The sequence below is a fragment of the Lontra canadensis genome, unplaced genomic scaffold (assembly GCF_010015895.1).
Source record: "Lontra canadensis isolate GAN:19392208 unplaced genomic scaffold, GSC_riverotter_1.0 scaffold12, whole genome shotgun sequence".
In the NCBI taxonomy this organism is placed as follows: domain Eukaryota; kingdom Metazoa; phylum Chordata; class Mammalia; order Carnivora; family Mustelidae; genus Lontra; species Lontra canadensis.
This window is the reverse complement of record NW_022631006.1, coordinates 6,955,944-6,975,562: the sequence shown is the minus strand read 5'-3', so window position 1 is coordinate 6,975,562 and position 19,619 is coordinate 6,955,944. Positions and strand designations below refer to the sequence as shown.

Here is a 19,619-nt window from a genome sequence, read left to right as displayed (position 1 = left end):
CCCAGAGCAAGAGGAAGTGGTCAAGCTGAGGCCACATGGAAAATCTTCCTAAATTGCATTACCCTGTCCTGTGATCTGGCCGCAGACCCTCTGTTTCCTCAGACCTCTCTTTCTGCTGCTGGGGACTCCCTGGATGTCTTTGAGCCCGTTAACCCAGACCTGCGTGCATCTAAGCCTCTTCCAGGCCTAGGGGGCTCTGCCGTAGGGGCAGAAGGAACACCCAGGAAGGCCAAACAGTTGTCCCATGGCCAGTGAGGAGCAGCCTCTCTCTGGCAAAACAGGAATCTCACCGGACTGCCCAGGAGAGGCAGGATGGTCAGGGCGGAAGGGGAGAATAACAAGGCTTTGTCTCTCCGAAACTGCTGCCCCAGACAGGGTTCCCAGGCTGTTGACCCACCCTTCCTCCGAAACCAGCCTGGAGGGAGGAATAGCTCAGCTGCTGAGTCAGCTCAGCTGAAGGGGAGCAGGCCCTCTTTCTTCCTCCCCTTCCCTTCCTGCCTTAGCCCAGCCCTCCCTGGGCTGGAGCCCAGGCCCCCTCCACAGCCTTCCTCCACGAGAGCGCTGGCCCCATGTAGGCCAGCGGTTCTCTCCAGCTGCTCTTCAGGGCTGGCCGGTGTGATTGCTTTGGCAGAAGGGGTACCCCACCTCTCTGCCAGCCAGGAACCCTGACCCTGCGCCTGGCCTCCTCCACCTCTCCCGCCAACAGCTGTTTGGCACAGCCTATGTATCTCAGTGGATGTGGACACCTCCCAGCCACCCTCACCAGAGGGGATGGGGACCCAGGGAAGCTGGCATGGGAAAGTCAGGGGTTGTCTGCGGGGAGGGGAGGCGGGGGGCTGTGCGTGATGCAAGGAGCTCGAAGATGAGCTCATGGCCCCTTTGTGTTTTTGTGGCCCACATCTGGAGGCAATTACAGATGTTATCCAGTGGGAGTTCTGCAAAACACAGCTGGAGCCAGTGGAGGAGCCTGGGGAGGGGGGACTGCCAGAGGGAAGAGGAGGGGGAGCCTAGGGCTGCCACGGCTGGAGTGCGGTTTCCCCATCACGAGGAAATTGTTTGGCCCTGATTCTGGAATCACAAGATGCTCTCTGAAGCCAAGGGGGAGAGATGGGAATGGAGGACCAGAGACAAAGGGGGAAAGAGGCGGAAAAGGCTTCCCGAATAGGGAGAAATGTGGGGTGGAGGCCCGCAAGGTCCCGTGCTTCTGACATGCCCTGGGCCTGAGGGGTCCAGCCTAGGGAGGCCACCCAGAGACGCTGGGAGGTGCCTTGCTGATCGCACAGGGTTAGGCGGGGTGAGGGGAGAACAGAGGTCCCTGTGGCTCCCGAGAGACCTGAAAATGCTGCTTTTACTGGCCCTACCCCGCTCTGTCCATTGGGCCTGACCCAGTTTCTAAGGTTCCAAGTTCCTGTATTCGAAAGCAGCACATGGAGCTAGAGCAGCCGGGGAGAGCCAAGGGGAATCTGCGAGGAGGTTTGGGCAGAACCCAGGGACACGGCCTCAAAGGAGCCTGCGGCAGGGGCAAGCGCTGAGCAGAGGCAGTGCTCTGCCCCCCATGGCACCCCACACGTCTGAGCCCTTCCCCAGGGGTCCTGCCACCAGCTGGGCCCACACCTCCAAGGCTGCCAGCCAGGTGCTGGGTCAGCGACATGAGAATCGAGGATCAAAGAACGAGCTGGGCCTTCTAGAGAAGGGAGGACTGAGCAGGGTGACCCCTCAAGCAAAAACTTGGCCAGCCCTGCTGGAACTCCACTGTCCCTCCCCTGGGGCCCCCTTCTCCGGACACTGACAGATTTCCTAGTCCTCTTTCCCCTCCGTACTCCCACTTCCCTTTCCAGCCAAAGGGAGGTGGTAAAATAAACCAACATTGGCCCAGTTCCTCATGACACCCAATGACACAGGCACGATCACTGCCCCTGTTTTACAGGTTTGGAAACTGAGACCCAAATAAGACTTCTTTAAGGTCGTAGCTCCTTAATCCAAAATGAAAACCCAGGTCTGTCTGATTTCTTTTTTCCCTGTGCGGGTAGATTCTGCCCTTGTCTTTGGGTGTCTTTTCCAATGTGGCCCCTGCCTGGCTGGGTGTGTGTGGTGGTGTGTGTTCTGGGGATCTGACAGCCCATGAGTACTTGCTTCTTACTCCATGCGGCAGCAACAGCATGGGGCATAGAAATGCAGCAGGAGAAGGGCTCTTCCTCAGAAACCCACTTTGCCTGCAGTCACCTCCTTTTGGGGGGACAGGAACAGGTCCCCCTCTGAGGGAAAGAAGGAAGAAGCAGGAAGGACTCAGATTCCAGAAGGACTGAGTGGCACCAGTGGTCGCAGCTAGGGGAGGGATGGGGTGGGGGTGGCGAATGGCTGTGCAAGGGCCTAGGAGGACAGTTCCCATTCCCTGAGGCTCCAAGGAAACCCCAGTCAAGGCTAATCCATTGTCCTGATGTCCCTGTACTCTCTTCTCACCCACCTCCCAAATCTGAATTCACTTTCTTTAGGAGACCAGGGGCTGCACACTTAACCTAGGGGTTTCAGCCTTCCTCCCTCAGACAGTCTTGGAAGACTGGGGAGACCCAGTGGCGGTCTTCAAGGGGGCTGGGCAATTGAGGCCTGGAGAGGAGGCAGGCCTGACTGGCCAGAAGCCACCTTCCAAATGAGCTCACACACATACTTTCCACCCTGGCCCAGGGCCGAAGGCTGAGCGCCTTCCAGGCCAGCCTTCCCCAGCCAGGCCCAGCCCCCTCTGTCCTCCGCTGTCCCTCACCAATCCTGGAACCGAGGCTTCACAGCAGGATCAGGCACCCCAAAGAGGGCTACTGCCACACCCCAAGGTTGCAGCTTCCCCTGCTTCCATGCTGAGGCAGCACCTTACCCTCCAGAAGGGTACCTTATTTCCCCAATGGGCCCTTTGTGGCTTAGAGGAGGAGAAGACCAGTTTCCTGTCCCCAGAGACCCACACCTGGGTGGGGAGGACCAATAGAGGGCACAGAAGAGGTGTCCACACTGCAGTGAATTGGCGGAAGGACTTCCTTTGAGTGCCTGAAGTAGCTCATTGACTCAGGGACCAGACCAGGTCTGGGAGCTGCCTCATCATGGGTCACTTCCTGCTCACACACTTCACTTCCCAATAGGGACACTTCCCTGATTTGGGGCAGGATGGGGTCTGGGTGGGGCAAGGCCAGGATGACCACAAGCGAGGGGAAAAGACCGGTGCCTCCGAAGGCCTAGCGGATTCACACACACGCGACAAGCTCCAGCTCATTCTGATCCAGCCTGTGGTCAAAGACGTCACCCTTCTCTCAGCTTCCAGAGACTTGGAGCACTAGGCCAGAGAGCAAAATCAATTCCCAAAAATGCTCTCCTTGGCCACTCAGCGTCTGGCTCTGCACTAGGATCGTGGCTGCCCTGACGGTATATTCTGGATCCAATAATAATATCTTCCTGAGGCTCTGTGCATTTATGTATTCACGTTCACTGTGTGTTCATGTATGGCAGACAGTTCATCCGAGTTTAGATCCCAAAAATATGGCCACTTGCAAGCAGCTCACACAGCCCGCCACAGCCCTGCAAGGCACTGATGGGATAGTTCTATCAAGGAATGACTATGATTCATAATAATACTGTCCCCACTGAGGCCACGGGACAAACACGTTCTGTCCTCACTTCCTTACAAAGGAGTAGGCTGGTGCTAGGCACGCAAAAGCCCCTTAATGAAAGTTTGTTGACTTAAAGGGACGCCTGGGTGGCTCGGTCATTTCAGCAGCTGCCTTCAGCTCAGGTCATGATCCCAGAGTCCTGGGACTGAGTCCCTGCTCAGCAGGAAGCCTGCTTCTCCCTCTGCCTCTGCTCCTGCTCTCAATCTCACTCTCTCTGACAAAGAAATAAATAAAATCTTTAAAAAAGGGGAAAAAAAGTTTGTTGACTTAAATTGCCAGTGAAAACTGTGAATTACACAAGCCAACAGCTGTAGCTACAAATGTGTAAATACTGTACATGTATGTACACAAGTGTTATGTATATGTAAGGTCAAAAGATCATCAAGGGCACCTGGGTGGCTCAGTGGGTTAAAACCTCTGCCTTCAGCTCAGGTCATGATCTCAGGGTCCTGGGATCTAGCCCCACATCGGGCTCTCTGCCCACTTGTGATCTCTGTCAAATAAATAAATAAAATCTTTAAAAAAAAAAAAAAAAGATCATCAAGCTGTAGGTTTTACTACACTTCATGAGCTTGACTGTCTATTCCAGCTCAATCTTTTTTTCTCCTAAAGATTTTATTCATTTACTTGACAGACAGAGATCACAAGTAGGCAGAGAGGAAGGCAGAGGGGGGGGGGGGGAACCAGGCTCCCTGCTGAGCAGAGAGCCCGATGAGGTGCTCGATCCCAGAACCCTTAGATCATGACCCGAACTGACGACAGAGGCTCAACCCACTGAGCCACCCAGGTGCCCCTATTCCACCTCAATCTTAAAAGTTAAAAAAAAAAAAAAAAAGAGAGAGAGAGAAATATATCAATGTCATGGATTCCATAACTCCTAAGCAACTACTTTGTCCCTATGGTTTCCCCATGTGTCCTCCACAGCCTGCCCTTAATCTAGGAGTGATCAATATTGGGTTGTATTAACCCAGAGCTTCTGGAAATGCCAATCCTACAGACTGCACCCTCAGGCCAGCCTGCTCCCAGATCCTGACCTAGGGGGCCCACACCCAGGTCTCTCCTCCTGACACCTCTCTAAGCTCCATGCCAGTTGCCCCCAAAGTCTCTCCTCCACTTTACCGGCCCGTGCTCCGGAGCTCCCCACCCCTTGCCTGCACAAAACGCCATCTAAATTCTGGGTGAAGGAAAACTGGACAACAGGCCCAGAAGAACACCCACCCCAGTCTCCGGCTGGCCACACCCCCACACCCCCTCTGCGGCAGAGGCCAGCCGGGCAGGGTTTGCGGGACGATTGCGCCCCCTTGTGCTGGGTGTTGGCACTGCACTCCAAGCCTGAGCGAGGCAGGGGCCAAGACAGCCCCCCAACAAAGGCCACTGGCCAGCCTGTTCCTTCCCCCTTTCCACTTTCCATGTTTCCACCCAGGACACCTGTACTTACAGGGGTGGGACTATGGGCGCAACGGGATGACAAGCCTTAGTCTTCCAGCTGCCCAGAAGAAAAAGTCAGAGTTTCCCTCATCTGTCCCTGTGCAGGGGTTGGTGGGCAGCCCTCAAATAACAATGGGAAGGAAGAGGGAGTGGAGTTGAGGGGGTGCAGGAGGAAGTAAGGGGGCACTATGGGGTGCCTCTCGGAGCTCCTCCGAGTCGCCACGCTGCCCCCCTGTGGAGGCCTCAGACACTGATCGCCCCAGGATGCCCTTCCCCTGGGCCCCCACCTCGGAATGCTTTGACAGAACTCCTTCATGCCAAGGCAAGCAGGCCTCCCTGACTCCTTTATCCCCAGAGTGGGCATTTCTGTGTCACTCCCCTGAGGCCTTTGGAGATCATGCCCCTCTTGGGGCTCCTCTAACCTGCACCCATCCTCCTAACCTCATCCCTACCACAGGAGGATCTTTTAATCCAAGTCTCACATTTATAGAGCTTTTCAATTTTGTACTTGAAAAAAAAAAAAATGCCTGTAGGTATTTTGTAACTATCACCATATTATTGCTGTGTTTATGCTAAGAGTTTTCATTTGTTGGGGTGCCTGGGTGGCTCAGTGGGTTAAAGCCTCTGCCTCCGGCTCAGGTCATGATCGCAGGGTCCTGGGATCAAGCCCCACAGTGGGCTCTCTGCTCAGCAGGGAGCCTGCTTCCCCCACCCTCTCTCTGCCTGCCTCTCTGCCTACTTGTTATCTCTGTCTGTCAAATAAATAATAAAATCTTTAAGAGTTTTCATTTGTTAAATAGGAACATTTAATATACACTAAGTATTGAGGAACCTGGCTGGTTCAGTCAAGTAGAATATGTGACTCTCAGTTTCAGGGTTGTTAAATTCAAGCCTCACGTTGGGTTTAGAGAGTACTTAAAAAATAAAATCTTGGGGTGCCTGGGTGGCTCAGTAGGTTAAGCCTCTGCCTTTGGCTCAGGTCATGATCTCAGGGTCCTAAGATCAAGCCCCACATTGGGCTCTCTGCTCAGCAGGGAGCCTGCTTCCCCCGCCCCCCACCTGCTGCTCTGCCTGCTTGTGATATCTCTCTCTCTCTCTCTCTCTCTGTCAAATAAATAAAATCTCTTTAAAAAATCAAATCAAATCTTTGGGGCACCTGGGTGGCTCAGTTGGTTGAGCGTCTGCCTTTGGCTCAGGTCATGATCTCAGGGCCTGGGATAGAGCCCCCACATTGGGCTCCCTGCTTTTCCCTCTCCCTCTGTGATTTCTTTCGCTCTTGCTCTCTCCAAATGAATAAAATCTTTAAAAATAAATAAACAAAATCTTTATAAATAAATAAAACATACAAAGTATCTTTGAAACTGTCTTAGTATTTAACTTTGTGATATACGAGATACCCCCAAAATGGACATGATTTGAGGTTGCTCCAAACCTCCGAGTGTGTCTCCAACCCAGCATCTCATTCTTTCCAAAGCACAAGGAAACTTGCTCCTATAACCATATGGCAGGGTCTTTAATCCCCACTCCTTCAAACAGAGGTTTCCACATCTTGAAAAGCTCTTCTGGATACTGTTGCAGTCTTGAATTATTTCCCTCATATCCCCCTTTTCTGTCAACAGCTGTCTGCATTCCTTCACTAGTCGTTTTTTAAAAGTTTTTTAAAGTTATTTATTCACTTAAATAATCTCCATACCTAATATGGGATTCGAACTCACAACCCCAAGCTCAAGAGTGGCATGCTATTCTGACTGAGCCAGCCAGGCCCCCCAACCAGTCATTTCTTTTTAAACTAACTTCTATATCTGTGGAAGCAACCCAGGCATTTACTCAAACTTCTCCTCTATTTTTTTTTTTTTTAAGATTTTTAGTTGATTTATTTGACAGAGACAGAGAGAGAACATAAGCAGGGGGCCAACACAGGGCTCAATCCCAGCACCCTGGGATCATGACCCAAGTGCAAGGCAGACATCCAACCAACTGAGCCACCCAGGCACCCCTGAAACTTCTTTAAAAAAGGGGGAAGCAGGGGGGCGCCTGGGTGACTCAGTGGGTTAAAGCCTCTGCCTTCAGCTCAGGTCATGATCCCGGGGTTCTGGGATCGAGCCCCAGCCCCACTTCAGGCTCTCTGCTCAGCAAGGGGCCTGCTTCCCCCTCTCTCTCTGCTTGCTGCTTTGCCTACTTGTGATCTCTCTCTCTCTCTCTCTGTGTCAAATAAATAAATAAAAATCTTTTTTTTAAAAGGGAGAGGTAAGCACCTGTGTGGCTCAGCAGGTTATGTCTACCCTCAGTTCAGGTCATGATCTCAGGGTCCTGAGATCTAGCCCTGTCCTTGTCTTCTTCTTGGGGCTCCCTGCTCAGCAGGGAGTCTGCTTCTCCCTCTCCCCCTGCCCCTCCCCAATGCTCATGTTCTCTCTCTCTCTCAAAATAAATAAATAATCTTTCTTTAAAAATTGAAGTTTAATTAACATACAGTGTTATATTAGTTTCAGGTGTACAATAAAAATATGGAGTGTTTCATGAATTTGTGTCATCTTTGCACAGGGCCTTGCTAATCTTCTCTGTATTGTTCCAATTTTAGTATATGTGCTGCCAAATTCAGCACTGAAACTTCTCCTTGAAGGGCCCTCATGACCTCTTTCTTCCCACCCCAGATCTTTTCTCTACTTTCACTGTGTTGGGTTCCTGTTAGCATCATACACAACTTGCTTCTAGAAGCTTCTTTGCCCTTGTTTTCTGGGAAGTTATGCCATCGTGAAATTCACGATTCACAGAGTTGCCAAGGAATCCTGAAGGTCCAAGGCATCTGTCCCTCTGCATTAACCCTACCTGTACCCTGAGCTTCTGAACCTCAGGCAGGGAATAGATTAATTTTCTTTATTTGCTCTGTTAATTCCAGGCTCTGCCCTTCACTGCACAAAACAAACCAATTCTTGTTCCATGCTATAGCTCATCAAATATTTGGATCTAGTTTTCATATATTCAATCCTTCACTCAAGTTAAGCTTTTCTTTAGGTGAAAAGACTTTCTAGTTCCATAAACAGCTTATTATATGACATGGCTTAGAGACCCCTCACCAGTTCTAACACCCTCCTCCAGATTGATTCATTTTATCAATCTTTTTTTTAGATTTTATTTTAAGGTCATCTGTACACTGAGCGTGGGGCTCAAACTCACAATGCAGTGAGTCTTGTGCTCCACTGACTGAGCTGCCAGGCAACCCATTTTATCGATCTTTTAATACATCGCCTGCAGCACAGAGAGAGGCCATGTCACATAATGGTTAGGAACAACGGCTCTGGAGTCACACAAGCCAAGTGTGACTCCAGTCTTTACAACTTACTAGTTTGGAGGCCAGCAAATTAGGTAACTTTACAGTGCTTGCATTTCCTCATCTTTAAAATGGGGTTAATACTTGAAAGAGTAGTTGAGTGAGTTCAAGGATGTAATCTGTGTGATGCCTAGGACTGGCATTCGTTCAGCAAATATTTATTGAGTACCTACTTTCTGTCAGACATGGTTTTGGGCACTGGGGATACACCAGCAAACCAACAAATCCCTGCCCCAGCAAACTTATATTCTTGTGGGAGGAGCAGGCAATAAACATGATAAATGAGTAAAATATATACAGAATATTAGATAGTGATAAGAATTTTCCAAATCTTAGTTCTGCATCCTTTTTGATGAACAATTCCCCCTTTAAATCATTTTTCTCTTCTTGCATTTTACTATAAGATTAAAGTGAAGGGTGCCTGGATAGCTCAGTTGTTAAAAAACTGCCTTCAGGGGCACCTAGGTGGCTCAGTGGTTAAAGCCTCTGCCTTCGGCTCAGGTCATGATCTCAGGGTCCTGGGATCGAGTCCTGCATGGGGCTCTCTGCTCAGCAGGGAGCCTGCCTCCTCCTCCTGTCTCTCTCTGCCTGCCTCTCTGCCTACTTGTGATCTGTCAAAAAAAAAAAAAAAATCTTAAAAAAAAAAAAAAATAAACTGCCTTCAGCTCAGGTCATAATCCCAGGGTCCTCGGGATCAAGCCCTGCATCGGGCTCCCTGCTTGGCAGGAAACCTGTTTCTCCCTCTCCCACTCCCCATGCTTGTGTTCCATGTCTCTCTCTGTGTCAAATAAATAAACAAAAACCTTAAAAAAAAAAAAAAGTATCCAAGGGAAACCAGGAACCTTCCTCAACACTTTGCTACAAAACATTTTCAGCCAGGGGTGCCTGGGTGGCTCAGTGGGTTAAGCCTCTGCCTTCAGCTCAGGTCATGATCTCAGGGTCTTGGGATCAAGACCTGCATCGGGCTCTCTCCTCAGTGGGAGCCTGCTTCCCCCACTCTCTCTGCCTGCCTCTCTGCCTACTTGTGATCTCTCTCTCTCTCTCCCTCTGTCAAATAAATAAAATCTTAAAAGAAAAAAGTTAAAAAAAAAAAAAAAAGAAATTTCTTCAGCCAAATATCCAGTTTCATCAATCGTGTGTTCTACCTTCCAACAAATACTAAGACACAAACACAATCTGGCCAAGCTCTTTGCCTCTTTGTATCAAGGATCTCCTTTCCTCCAGTTTCCAATTAACACGTCCCTCATCTCCATCTGGGACCCAGTCAAAGTGACTTTGACCAACTATACTTATACTTCTATTCACATTCTGTGCACTACCACTGAGGTAATCTAAGGAGTCTGAGGTCCAGACAGCTCTCTTCTTCCGAGCCCTCACGAGAATCTCCCCTAACAGTCCATTCACCACAGCAAGGGCTTTCTCCAAGCACGCACATCTGGCCTCTGACCATTCCTCAGTTCTAAAACCACTTCCACATTTTTAAATATTTTTTTACAGCAGCACCCCAACTTCTCGGTTGACTCTTAGTCCTTTTGGGCTGATATACCAAAATACCATTTTGGTATTTTGAGTGGATTTATTGCTCACAGTTCTGGAGACTGAGAAGTCCAAGGTCAAGGCACCAGCTTGGGCACCCGCTGGTGAAGGCCCTCTTCCTGATTCACTACCACACCACCGCACTGTGCCCTCTCATAGTGCACAGGCCTCTTCTATAAAAGGCACTAGTCCCATTGTGGGCTCCATCTCAGGGACTCCATCTCAGAGTCATCTCCCGAAGGCTCACCTTCTCATACTATCATCTTTGGGAAATCAACATACGAATCTGGGGGCTGGGGGACACAAACATTTAGACCATAGCAGCTTGGCTCCTGCATGTACTGCTAGTTTCATCTTGAGGAAGTTATATGACCTACCTATGACTCAGTTTCCTCAATTATAAAAGGAGGGCAAAAATAACACCTACTTCCTAGAGGCGTGATGAGGATTAACTGAGATAATACACATGGAGTGCTTGAACAGTGCCTGCCACAGGCAAGTAGTCTACCAAAGTTAGATATTATCATTTTGAAAACCAAACATCTGCCCGTTTCCACTATTTTTTATAATTCCTCAAAGATTTCCAGGAACATCTCCACAGGCCCATTCGTAAGTGTACCTGATGGTCTAGGGTGTGATTTATATGGGCCCGGACACTGAAACTCACTAGACTAATTAAAGCTTAAATTCATTTTAAGCACCTAAGTCCTCTTTAATTTTTTCCTATCATCTTGGGGCTTGAATTCACTCTTAAATATGAGTCCCCACTGTCTAGTGCCTTGTACTTGGAAGGCACTCTAATAAATATTTACAGAATGCAAGTCTATTCTACACTGGTGCCATTTCTTCCTGATGATGATGACCACTCCCAATAGACTAGACCTTGACTGTATTTTTTGGCCAATTTTCATTTACTCGGCATCCCAGACCATGGGCTCCCTTCCTCCTTTCCCGGCCTCCCACAACTCTTTCCAATTCAGGACCACCTTTTCCATTTCCTTTCTATAATTCCTCATTCCCCCACATGCCACTCCCATGGGTACTCCCCAAGGCTGTCTGGCTTCTCATTTGTGTATCTGACCTCTCTTTCCAAGTAGACAGTAAACTCCTGAAGTTCAAGTGAAACAAATTAAGAGTTCCAGGCACCCAGGGCACCTGGGTAACTCAGATGGTTAAGCGGCTGCCTTTGGCTCAGGTCATGATCTCTGGGTCCTGGGATCCTGGGATCCAGCCGCACATCTCATCATCTCATCATCTCATCCTTGTCCTTGGGCTCCCCACTCAGTGGGGAGTCTGCTTCTGCTTCTCCATCTCCCTCTGCCTCTCCCTCAGCTCATGTTTTCTGTCTCAAATGAATAAAATCTTAAAAAAAAAAAAAAAAAGAATTTCAGGCATCCATGAAGCATAGAGAACATGGAGCCAGCACTCAACTAAAACCTTCATGATCACTTTTAGAACTTAAATATTTTATTTTTCCAACCTCTTCACCCTGCTTTCCTTTGCTCAACATCCTTTTCCCATACTCAGGATCCTATTTCACTCCTAGAGCTGCACAGAGAGGGAGCACAGCAGAGGGCACAGAGAGACTGAGGGACCCAAATCCCTTGGCACAGGACCAAGGTCCAAGTGGAAGAAGGGCCTTTTTATGGCCAACTCTATGGCTTCAGGTCCTTTCGTGGTACAAGTTTTGAAAATATAAAAACTGATGCCAACAACAAATGTCATGGATAAAAAAGTGCTTTGTACTATTTGTTGAGAGGAGAAAGTAGTAAGGATCCAAACGTACACCCTGTCCCAAGCCAGATCGCCTAGGTTCAAACCCTTGTTTCAGCATTTACTAGATTCATGACCTTGCTCAAAATCCTTAACTTCTCTGTGCCTGAGTTTCCTTATCTGTAAAATGGGAGTAAGATAGTTTCTACTTCACAAAGACTGTGAGGAGAATTAAAAGAGCAAATTCCTTTTTTTTTTTTTTTAAGATTTCATTTATTTGACAGAGATCATAAGTAAGCAGAGAGGCAGGGGGTGGGGGGGAGCAGGCTCCCTGCTGAGCAGAGAGCCCCGATGACCCCAGGCGGAAGGCAGAGGCTTTAACCCACTGAGCTACCCAGGCGCCCCGAAAAAGAGCAAATTCTTGAAAAGTGCTTAGATGTGTGCCTGAAATGTGAAAAAAGCTCAAAAAGTTATTTGCTATTGTTACTGTTTACTAATAATACCTATTAGTACCACAGGAATAAGAAGTAATAACAGCCCACATAAATAAGAAAGATCTTCTGGGACTAATCATAATAATTGTTCCAAGGTACAGAGCACTTCCTAGATGCTCAACTTGCATTACCTCCTTAAGCGTTGATGACAACCTTAAAAGAGAGTCTCACTATTAATTCCACTTTACAGTCAAGAAGCACAGAGAGGTTAAGTGTTTTTCTCAAGGTCACAGAGTCGGCACGCGGGGAAAGAACTTTACTCGTTTATTTACCATTTATTGGCAATTCTTACGGTGTCTCAGCAGGAAACCCGGTGAGTGCAAAGGTAAACAGCCTAGGCCCCAACCTACAGGAAGTTTCTGCTTCCAGAGAAGGGGCGGGGCGGGGCGGGGGCGGGAAAGAGGAGTAAACAAATAGTTCGAACACCGTGTGGTAATTGCTAGAATAGAGGCTCACAACAAAAAGTGCTGCCGGATCTCAGACACTGGAACAAACACTGAGAGCTTAAGGGTCCAAAGGAAAGACATGACAGTTACGGAACAAGCAGTGGATCTCTGACTAACATGTCCTGTAACAAACGTGCCACCCCGAAAGGACGGGAACAGAGCAGAGCTCAAAGAGGAGTCTGAGCGCCTCGCCGAGGGCGGGTCTGACGAGTCCTGGCAGGGCCAGAAAGGGGTTAAGGCGAGCGGGTGGGCGGGGCGCGCGCGTTGATTGGCAGGGGTGGGGCCAGGCTCGTCACCCGCCCCCTCCCTCCGCCCCGGCTTCTCCAACCTCTGGGCTGGCAGGGGGTACCGCCCCGGCTAGGGCCGGGGAACTGGGCCGAGCCTCCCGTCCCCCTCCCCCAATCCCCTGCCGCGTCCCGCCGGCTGGACGCGCAGGAGAAGTTGTGCCGCGCCCCGGCCGGCCCTGGGGGCTGACCGTCGTTAAAGTTTGGCCCGAAGAGGAAGTGGCTTCGAGCCCCGGCAGGTGGCGGCAGGGCCTGGACAGGGGCGCTCGCGGCCTGCGGGCGGACTGCCGGCGAAGGCGCGCTCAAGCGCCGGGCCTCGAACCGATTCCCGGGACTTCGCGAGCTGGCCTTGGGGGAAAGCGCGGCGGCGGCCGGGGAAAACAACTCCGAAGTTGGAGAGAGGCACCGCCCCTGCTCCCGGACGGCCGCCCCCTCCCCGCCCCCAGCCCTGGCATCCAGAGCACGGGTGGGGGAGTCCGGGCCATGGAGCCCCTTCGGGGAAGCGGCAGCGGGGGGTCTGGACTGCCGGAGCGGCGACACCTCCCCACGGGATAGGCGAAGGAAGCTCCGGGACTCTTCCTGCACCTCCGGACGGCTCAGGATGCTGCCCACCACCCTCCTCTTCCTCCTCCTGGGTAAGAAACCGAAACGAGACTACTCACCCGGCACCCCGCCCCTAGGGCTGTCACAGAGCCCGGGAGCTCACTGCCTTCCTCCTCTGCCGCCCCTCACTTCCCCTGCCTGCCTGTGTCTCCCAGCCCCTGCCGCCGCCTCCAACGCTGCCTGCCCCAGCGTCCGGGAAGCTGCCAGCCGCTCCCCTCAGCCCTCATCCTCCCTCGGGCTTCCCTCGATCGCCATTCCCACCCCCCAGGCCGTGCTGCCGTACCTTCCCTCGAGGTCACACAGCGCAGCCTCCCCCTGCTCCGCTGCCCCTTCCTTTAAACTACCCGGAAGTCCCAGATGGCTCCCTTTCTTTCCTCCTTGAGTTGCTCAGGTGAAGAAAACTAGGGCCGATTTACTCCCCGGCCCTTTCTCGTTCTTCCTCTAGGAGGCGCTCTGGCACATCCAGACCGGATCATTTTCCCAAATCCCGGTGAGTGGATGATGCGGCTGGGACCCCAAGGGCTTGGGAATAAGAGAAGACCTATGAGGATTCTCTCTTCTCTGAATTCCTCTGGCATCTACCATAGTTTTAGAATGGAGATCATCCATCCTTCTTTTAAAAACGGGGAAACAGACCCAGTGTGAGCTCTCACCTGGTAGTTACATACTATTTTTTTTTCCAAATATCCATTCTTGATCTCCCTAGCCAGAATGTAGTCTCCCTGATTGTAGAGACAGTATTTCCTTTTCCTCCTGGCCCAGTGGCTGGCACAAAGCAGACCTCAGCTCATTTGTAGTGTTGATATTAATGACTATGGGAAAGAAGGGGGCCTGCTAAAGACTATGATTCTAGAGGGCCCTTATGATTCTAGAGTGTGGGTGTAGAGGGGGAGTTTCTCTGCTCCTTAAAGAGCTCAGGCCCTTAGAGCCCTCAAGGGGGACCCGGGGGGGGTGGCGGGTAGGGGTATAACAGTAACCGGCTCTCAACCAGTGTCCTTATACCTTTCTCCCTCTCCAGCCTGTGAGGACCCTCCGGCAGTGCTCTTGGAAGTGCAGGGCACCTTACAGAGGCCCCTAGGCCGGGACAGCCACAGTGCACCTGCCAACTGCACCTGGCTTATCCTGGGGAGCAGGGAGCAGACCGTAACAGTGAGGTGAGAAGCAGGGCAAGACCCTATCACCTTCCCTCCTTCACCATGGGAAAGCCTTCAGGAATTACTTCTCCATGGAGTTTCCCTCCCTGTCACCGGGTGGAAGAGTAGAATTTGATTTGGCCGAGTCTGCCCTAAAAGCCTGGCCAGTTCTGGCCCAGACATAGTGCATTGGAGCTGAGCTGGGGCCAACATCTAGCTTGGATTCTGGCCCTCTCTGAAGGACAGCAGGCACTCCAGAAACAATCCTTGGGCTCCAATATGGGTGCTCTGAGGAGTCCTTCAATCCATTGCATATCCTCGCCTAGGTTTCAAAAGCTATTCCTAATTAGCATAGAACCTTCCTCAGCCCCCCATATCTTTTAAGCAGTATAGGTCTCCCCAGTCTCCTCTGACTTTGACCATAGGATTAGGGCCCATGTTAAGTACCTAGCCATTTGCTTCATAGAGTCACTCTCTTGAATTTACCCAGAAAGGGCAAAGGGGGCTGTCTGGGAAGAGATCAAGGAAGCAGAACGCCATGCTGCCATTGGCCTCTGTTAGGACTACTGCCATTAACTGCAGAAATTTGGCTGAGTTCATTTGGCTGTTTGATTTGGGTTGTGGATAAGCAGGGGTTTGTGCTTCTTGAGGTAGAAAGGACCTGACAGCACCGGGAGTGGAAGAAGCTAGTGGTGGTCAAGAATATCTCCCATCCATGGGGCGCCTGGATGGCTCGGTGTGTGGAGTATGGGACTCTTGATCTCTGGGTTGTGAGTTCGAGCCCCACATTGGGTGTGGAGGTTACTTAAAATATTAAAAATGAAAAAAAAAAAAAATCCTGTCCCACTCTCCTCCACTCCTGTAGGTTCCAAAAACTACACCTGGCCTGTGGCTCAGAACGCTTAGTTCTGCGCTCCCCTCTCCAGCCACAGATCTCCCTGTGTGAGGCACCAGCCAGCCCCCTGCAGCTTCCTGGGGGCAACGTCACCATCACCTACAGCTATGCCGGGGCCAGAGCACCCCTGGGCCAGGGCTTCCTGCTCTCCTACAGCCAAGGTACGCCAGACAGGGAGGTCTCTAGAAGTAGAAGAACAGGTAGTAGAAGCCCTAGGGAGGAGGGGAGGATGCCACCAGCTCCCGTTTCACACCTTCTCCATGCGTCCTGCAGATTGGCTGATGTGTCTGCCCGAAGAGTTCCAGTGCCTGAACCATCGCTGCGTGCCTTTGGCCCACCGCTGCGACAGCATCGATGCCTGTGGCGATGGCTCTGATGAGGCAGGCTGCAGCTCAGACCCCTTCCCTGACCTGACCCCAGCCCCTGTCCCCACCCCACCCTGCAATCACACCTTGGAAGACTTTTATGGGGTCTTCTCTTCCCCGGGCTACACACACCTGGCCTCCATCTCCCACCCCCAGTCCTGCCTCTGGCTGCTGGACCCCCATGACGGTCGGCGGCTGGCAGTGCGCTTCACGGCTCTGGACCTGGGCCTCGGAGATGCGGTACATGTGTATGATGGCCCTGGGCCTCCCAAGACCTCTAGGCTGCTGCGCAGCCTCACCCACTTCAGCAACGGCAAGGCTGTCACTGTGGAGACGCTATCCGGCCAGGCCATCGTGGCCTACCACACAGTTGCCTGGAGCAATGGCCGCGGCTTCAACGCCACCTACCATGTGCGGGGCTACTGCCTGCCCTGGGATCGACCCTGCGGCTTGGGCGCCAGCCTGGGGGCCAGCGAGGGCCTGGGGGAGCGCTGCTACAGTGAGGCGCAGCGCTGTGACGGCTCCTGGGACTGTGCCGATGGCACGGACGAGGAAAACTGCCCCAGCTGCCCACCCGGACACTTCCCCTGCGGGGCGCCCGGCACCCCTGGGGCCACCGCCTGCTACCTGCCTGCAGACCGCTGCAACTACCAGACCTTCTGCGCCGACGGAGCGGACGAGAGACGCTGCCGGCACTGCCAACCTGGCAACTTCCGCTGCCGGGATGAGAAGTGTGTGTATGAGACCTGGGTGTGCGACGGGCAGCCAGACTGCGCCGACGGCAGCGATGAGTGGGACTGCTCCTACGCCCTACCACGCAAGGTCATCACAGCCGCCGTCATTGGCAGCCTGGTATGCGGCCTGCTGCTGGTCATCGCCCTGGGCTGCACCTGCAAGCTCTATGCCATTCGCACGCAGGAGTACAGGTCAGTAAGGGTGCACCCAGCCATTGGGGAGTGGGGGACCCAGGGCGAGACTGTGACGGTGCCTGCACCGTGGACATGTTCTGGGGACCTGCTTATGGGTTGGCTCCTGGAGTTGTCCAGCTGGGGGACAGGGTGCTCCTCTGAGGACAGGTCTTGATGCTGAAAGCAATCTCAAGGAAGGAGGGGAACCTTAGAGGACTTCTGGGAAAGCCAGGGCCTAGCTCAGCTGTCCTGGCCTGGGTGGGGAGGGAAGAGACGCGGCCGGGCTCAGAGAGGCTGCTCTGGCTGGCACCACCTGTGATTGAGCAGCCCTCATTCCTTCCAGCATCTTTGCCCCCCTGTCCCGGATGGAGGCTGAGATCGTGCAGCAGCAGGCGCCACCCTCCTACGGGCAGCTCATTGCCCAGGGCGCCATCCCACCTGTAGAGGACTTCCCTACAGAGAACCCTAACGATGTAAGTGACCTCCCAGCCCTCATCCCTCTTGCTTCCAAGCCTTCCAGGCCCCACCACCATACCATCCTTCTTTAGGCTTATGGCCCTCCCCGCAACTGACCCTGGCATCTGCCTCCTCTCCTTGCAGAACTCAGTGCTCGGCAATCTGCGCTCCCTGCTGCAGATCTTGCGGCAGGACATGACTCCAGGGGGTGCCTCAGGTGCCCGCCGCCGCCAGCGGGGCCGCTCTGTGCGCAGGCTGGTGCGCCGGCTCCGCCGCTGGGGCCTGCTTCCTCGAGCCAATCCCCCGGCCCGGAGCCCTGAGACCAGATCACAGGTCACACCTTCTTCCGCTCCCCTTGAGTCTCCGGATGGCAACACAGGTCCTGCCCGTGAGGGTGGGGCGGTGGGTGGGCAGGATGGGGAACAGGCACCCCCACTGCCTGTCAAGGCTCCCCTTCCACCTACCAGCGCATCTCCAGCCCCCACTACTGTCTCCGAGGCCCCAGGGCCACTGCCTTCCATGCCCCTAGAGCCGTCACTGTTGTCTGGAGTGGTGCAGGCCCTGCGAGGCCGCCTCCTGCCCAGCTTTCGGCCCCCAGGACCACCTCGAACCCCACCTGAACCCCACAGCACAGTCTTTTCTCCGGAGGACGAGGATGATGTGCTTCTGTTGCCACTGGCTGAGCCGGGGGTCTGGGTGGTCGAAGCGGAGGACGAGCCACTGCTTGCCTGAGGTGACCCAGCACCCATGGGGGCTCTGGTCGCCATAACGACAGCCCTTTAGAGGGCAGCTCGGCTTCCCTTCCCCTACTTCCTTCCCTGACCCTCCGTCTGAGGGGCCTTGGTGAGCCTCCTATTGACCCTGTGTAGCTGCTGTAAAATTAGGTATCCCTCAGGCAGGGAAAGGGCTCCCACAGAGCTCCCTCTGCACATGCCCAAGACCGCAGTCTCTACCACCACCGTCTCTCCACACCACCACCACCCATGTGGCTGTTTTTAAAAAGTAAATTTCTTAAAGGGTTATAGGCCTGGACACTCCATCCTTACCAAACCCTTACCCAAAAGTGGCCTTTAAGCACCAGAATGTCAATTGGCTGGAGACCTCCAGCCCTCAGGGGAAGGATTTGGGCAGAGCCTGAGGCTTTGCCAACTATAATCCTTCCTACCAGGCCTGGCTCATAAAAAGAGCACAAAAAAATGCTTTTGTCCCATAGCTAGGTCATTGCCCAGCAAGTCAAGGTTGAAAATAAAAGAACAAGAAATCTCAGATTTTTGTAAATGAGCTATGACCACAGCCCCATCTCTACCCATCTCAACTTATGTTTGCCTCCCTGTGCTCCTCCCTACGAAGGCCTCTGGTCTGCCCTCCCATTCCTGCCCTCTTCCTACTCACTTTCTAACCACATACCCTTGGCTTTTATACCACTCCAAGGGTAAGAAAGCTCCCAGAACCCTAGGGACCAACTCTCTCCACAGCCCCCACCTACCCCTGGGGCTCAGCTCTTATAGTGAGTGACACTAGGCATAAGCACCAAGCCTCTTTACTCACCGCCAGGCCAGAAGTCTGGTGAGCCAGCTGAGCTGTGTAGCTGGGAAGGTTCCCGTTTATGGAGTTCTCCTAGAACACAGATCACAGAAGCAGAATGTCCCTAGAGGAAGACAGGAGCCACGACTCCTGGCCTCCACCCTGCACCCCACCCACCAAGCAGTTACAGTCTGTCCTAGGCGAGACAAAAATCAAGGGAAAAATCATAATCATTTGGGGTGTGAAGATGCTGGCATCATTTTGACCAAATCCAAAGGTGGGCACAGGTGCCCCACGATTGGAAAGGAGGCATTCCCCCACAGAAGCAGAATTCCCTCAGGCTCGCCCTTACCCTTCCTGGCAGGCCTGGCCTCTCCCACCCTGGTGGAGGGGCCCTATTGATCACAGCCTGTCAGCATCCTCACAACCCAGCCCCAACCGCATATTTCCTCCTCCCGGGGAGCAAGAGCCTAGAGGAGTGGCAGAGGGTGAATGTGGTATAGTCATAGGATCATGGGATCTTGATTTGGGAAAGAGCCAGAATCCTTTCACTCCACTCTCCAGAGACTGGGGAAGGGCCTTCAGAGATCCCCATCCTTGCTGACTCTTGCCCCTTTGGGACCTCCTGAGTGCTCACAGTCCCTGGGTTCCCCCAGTGTCAGGCCCAGAGAAGCAGGGAGTGCTGATTTCCCTCCCACACCTCCCCATCAATGGTCTGTGCCTCTCCCTTGCTCCTCTCTTCATAGCCTTCCAAAAAAACCTTCAGGCCATAGCTTCATCCCTTGTCCTGTTCCAGACCTTTTACCTCTTGGGTAGTATTTGTAACTTGAATGTGGAGAAAGACTTAAGGTAAAAG

The 19,619-nt window shown here is 52.6% G+C and overlaps 1 protein-coding gene and 1 non-coding gene across 3 annotated transcripts; one reads left to right on the top strand and one right to left on the bottom strand.

The window, feature by feature from the left end:
• Window positions 1-7,576: 7,576 nt before the first annotated feature.
• LOC116867567 lies at window positions 7,577-7,680 on the bottom strand. Its single transcript, XR_004382616.1, has one exon. It is a non-coding gene; the product is annotated as a U6 spliceosomal RNA (small nuclear RNA).
• A 5,228-nt stretch (window positions 7,681-12,908) lies between these two features.
• LRP10 (LDL receptor related protein 10) lies at window positions 12,909-18,505 on the top strand. Of its 2 annotated transcripts, XM_032856408.1 has the most exons (7): window positions 12,909-13,514; window positions 13,928-13,972; window positions 14,501-14,636; window positions 15,481-15,671; window positions 15,784-16,801; window positions 17,127-17,256; window positions 17,384-18,505. In XM_032856408.1, the coding sequence occupies exons 1-7, from the start codon at window positions 13,481-13,483 to the stop codon at window positions 17,969-17,971; spliced, it is 2,142 nt and encodes a 713-aa protein (XP_032712299.1). In that variant the 5' UTR covers window positions 12,909-13,480; the 3' UTR covers window positions 17,972-18,505. The 2 variants fall into 2 exon arrangements, with proteins under 2 accessions (XP_032712299.1, XP_032712300.1); XM_032856409.1 differs by lacking the exons at window positions 12,909-13,514; window positions 13,928-13,972; window positions 15,481-15,671 and having other exon boundaries at window positions 14,544-14,636.
• The last annotated feature ends 1,114 nt before the right edge of the window (window positions 18,506-19,619 follow it).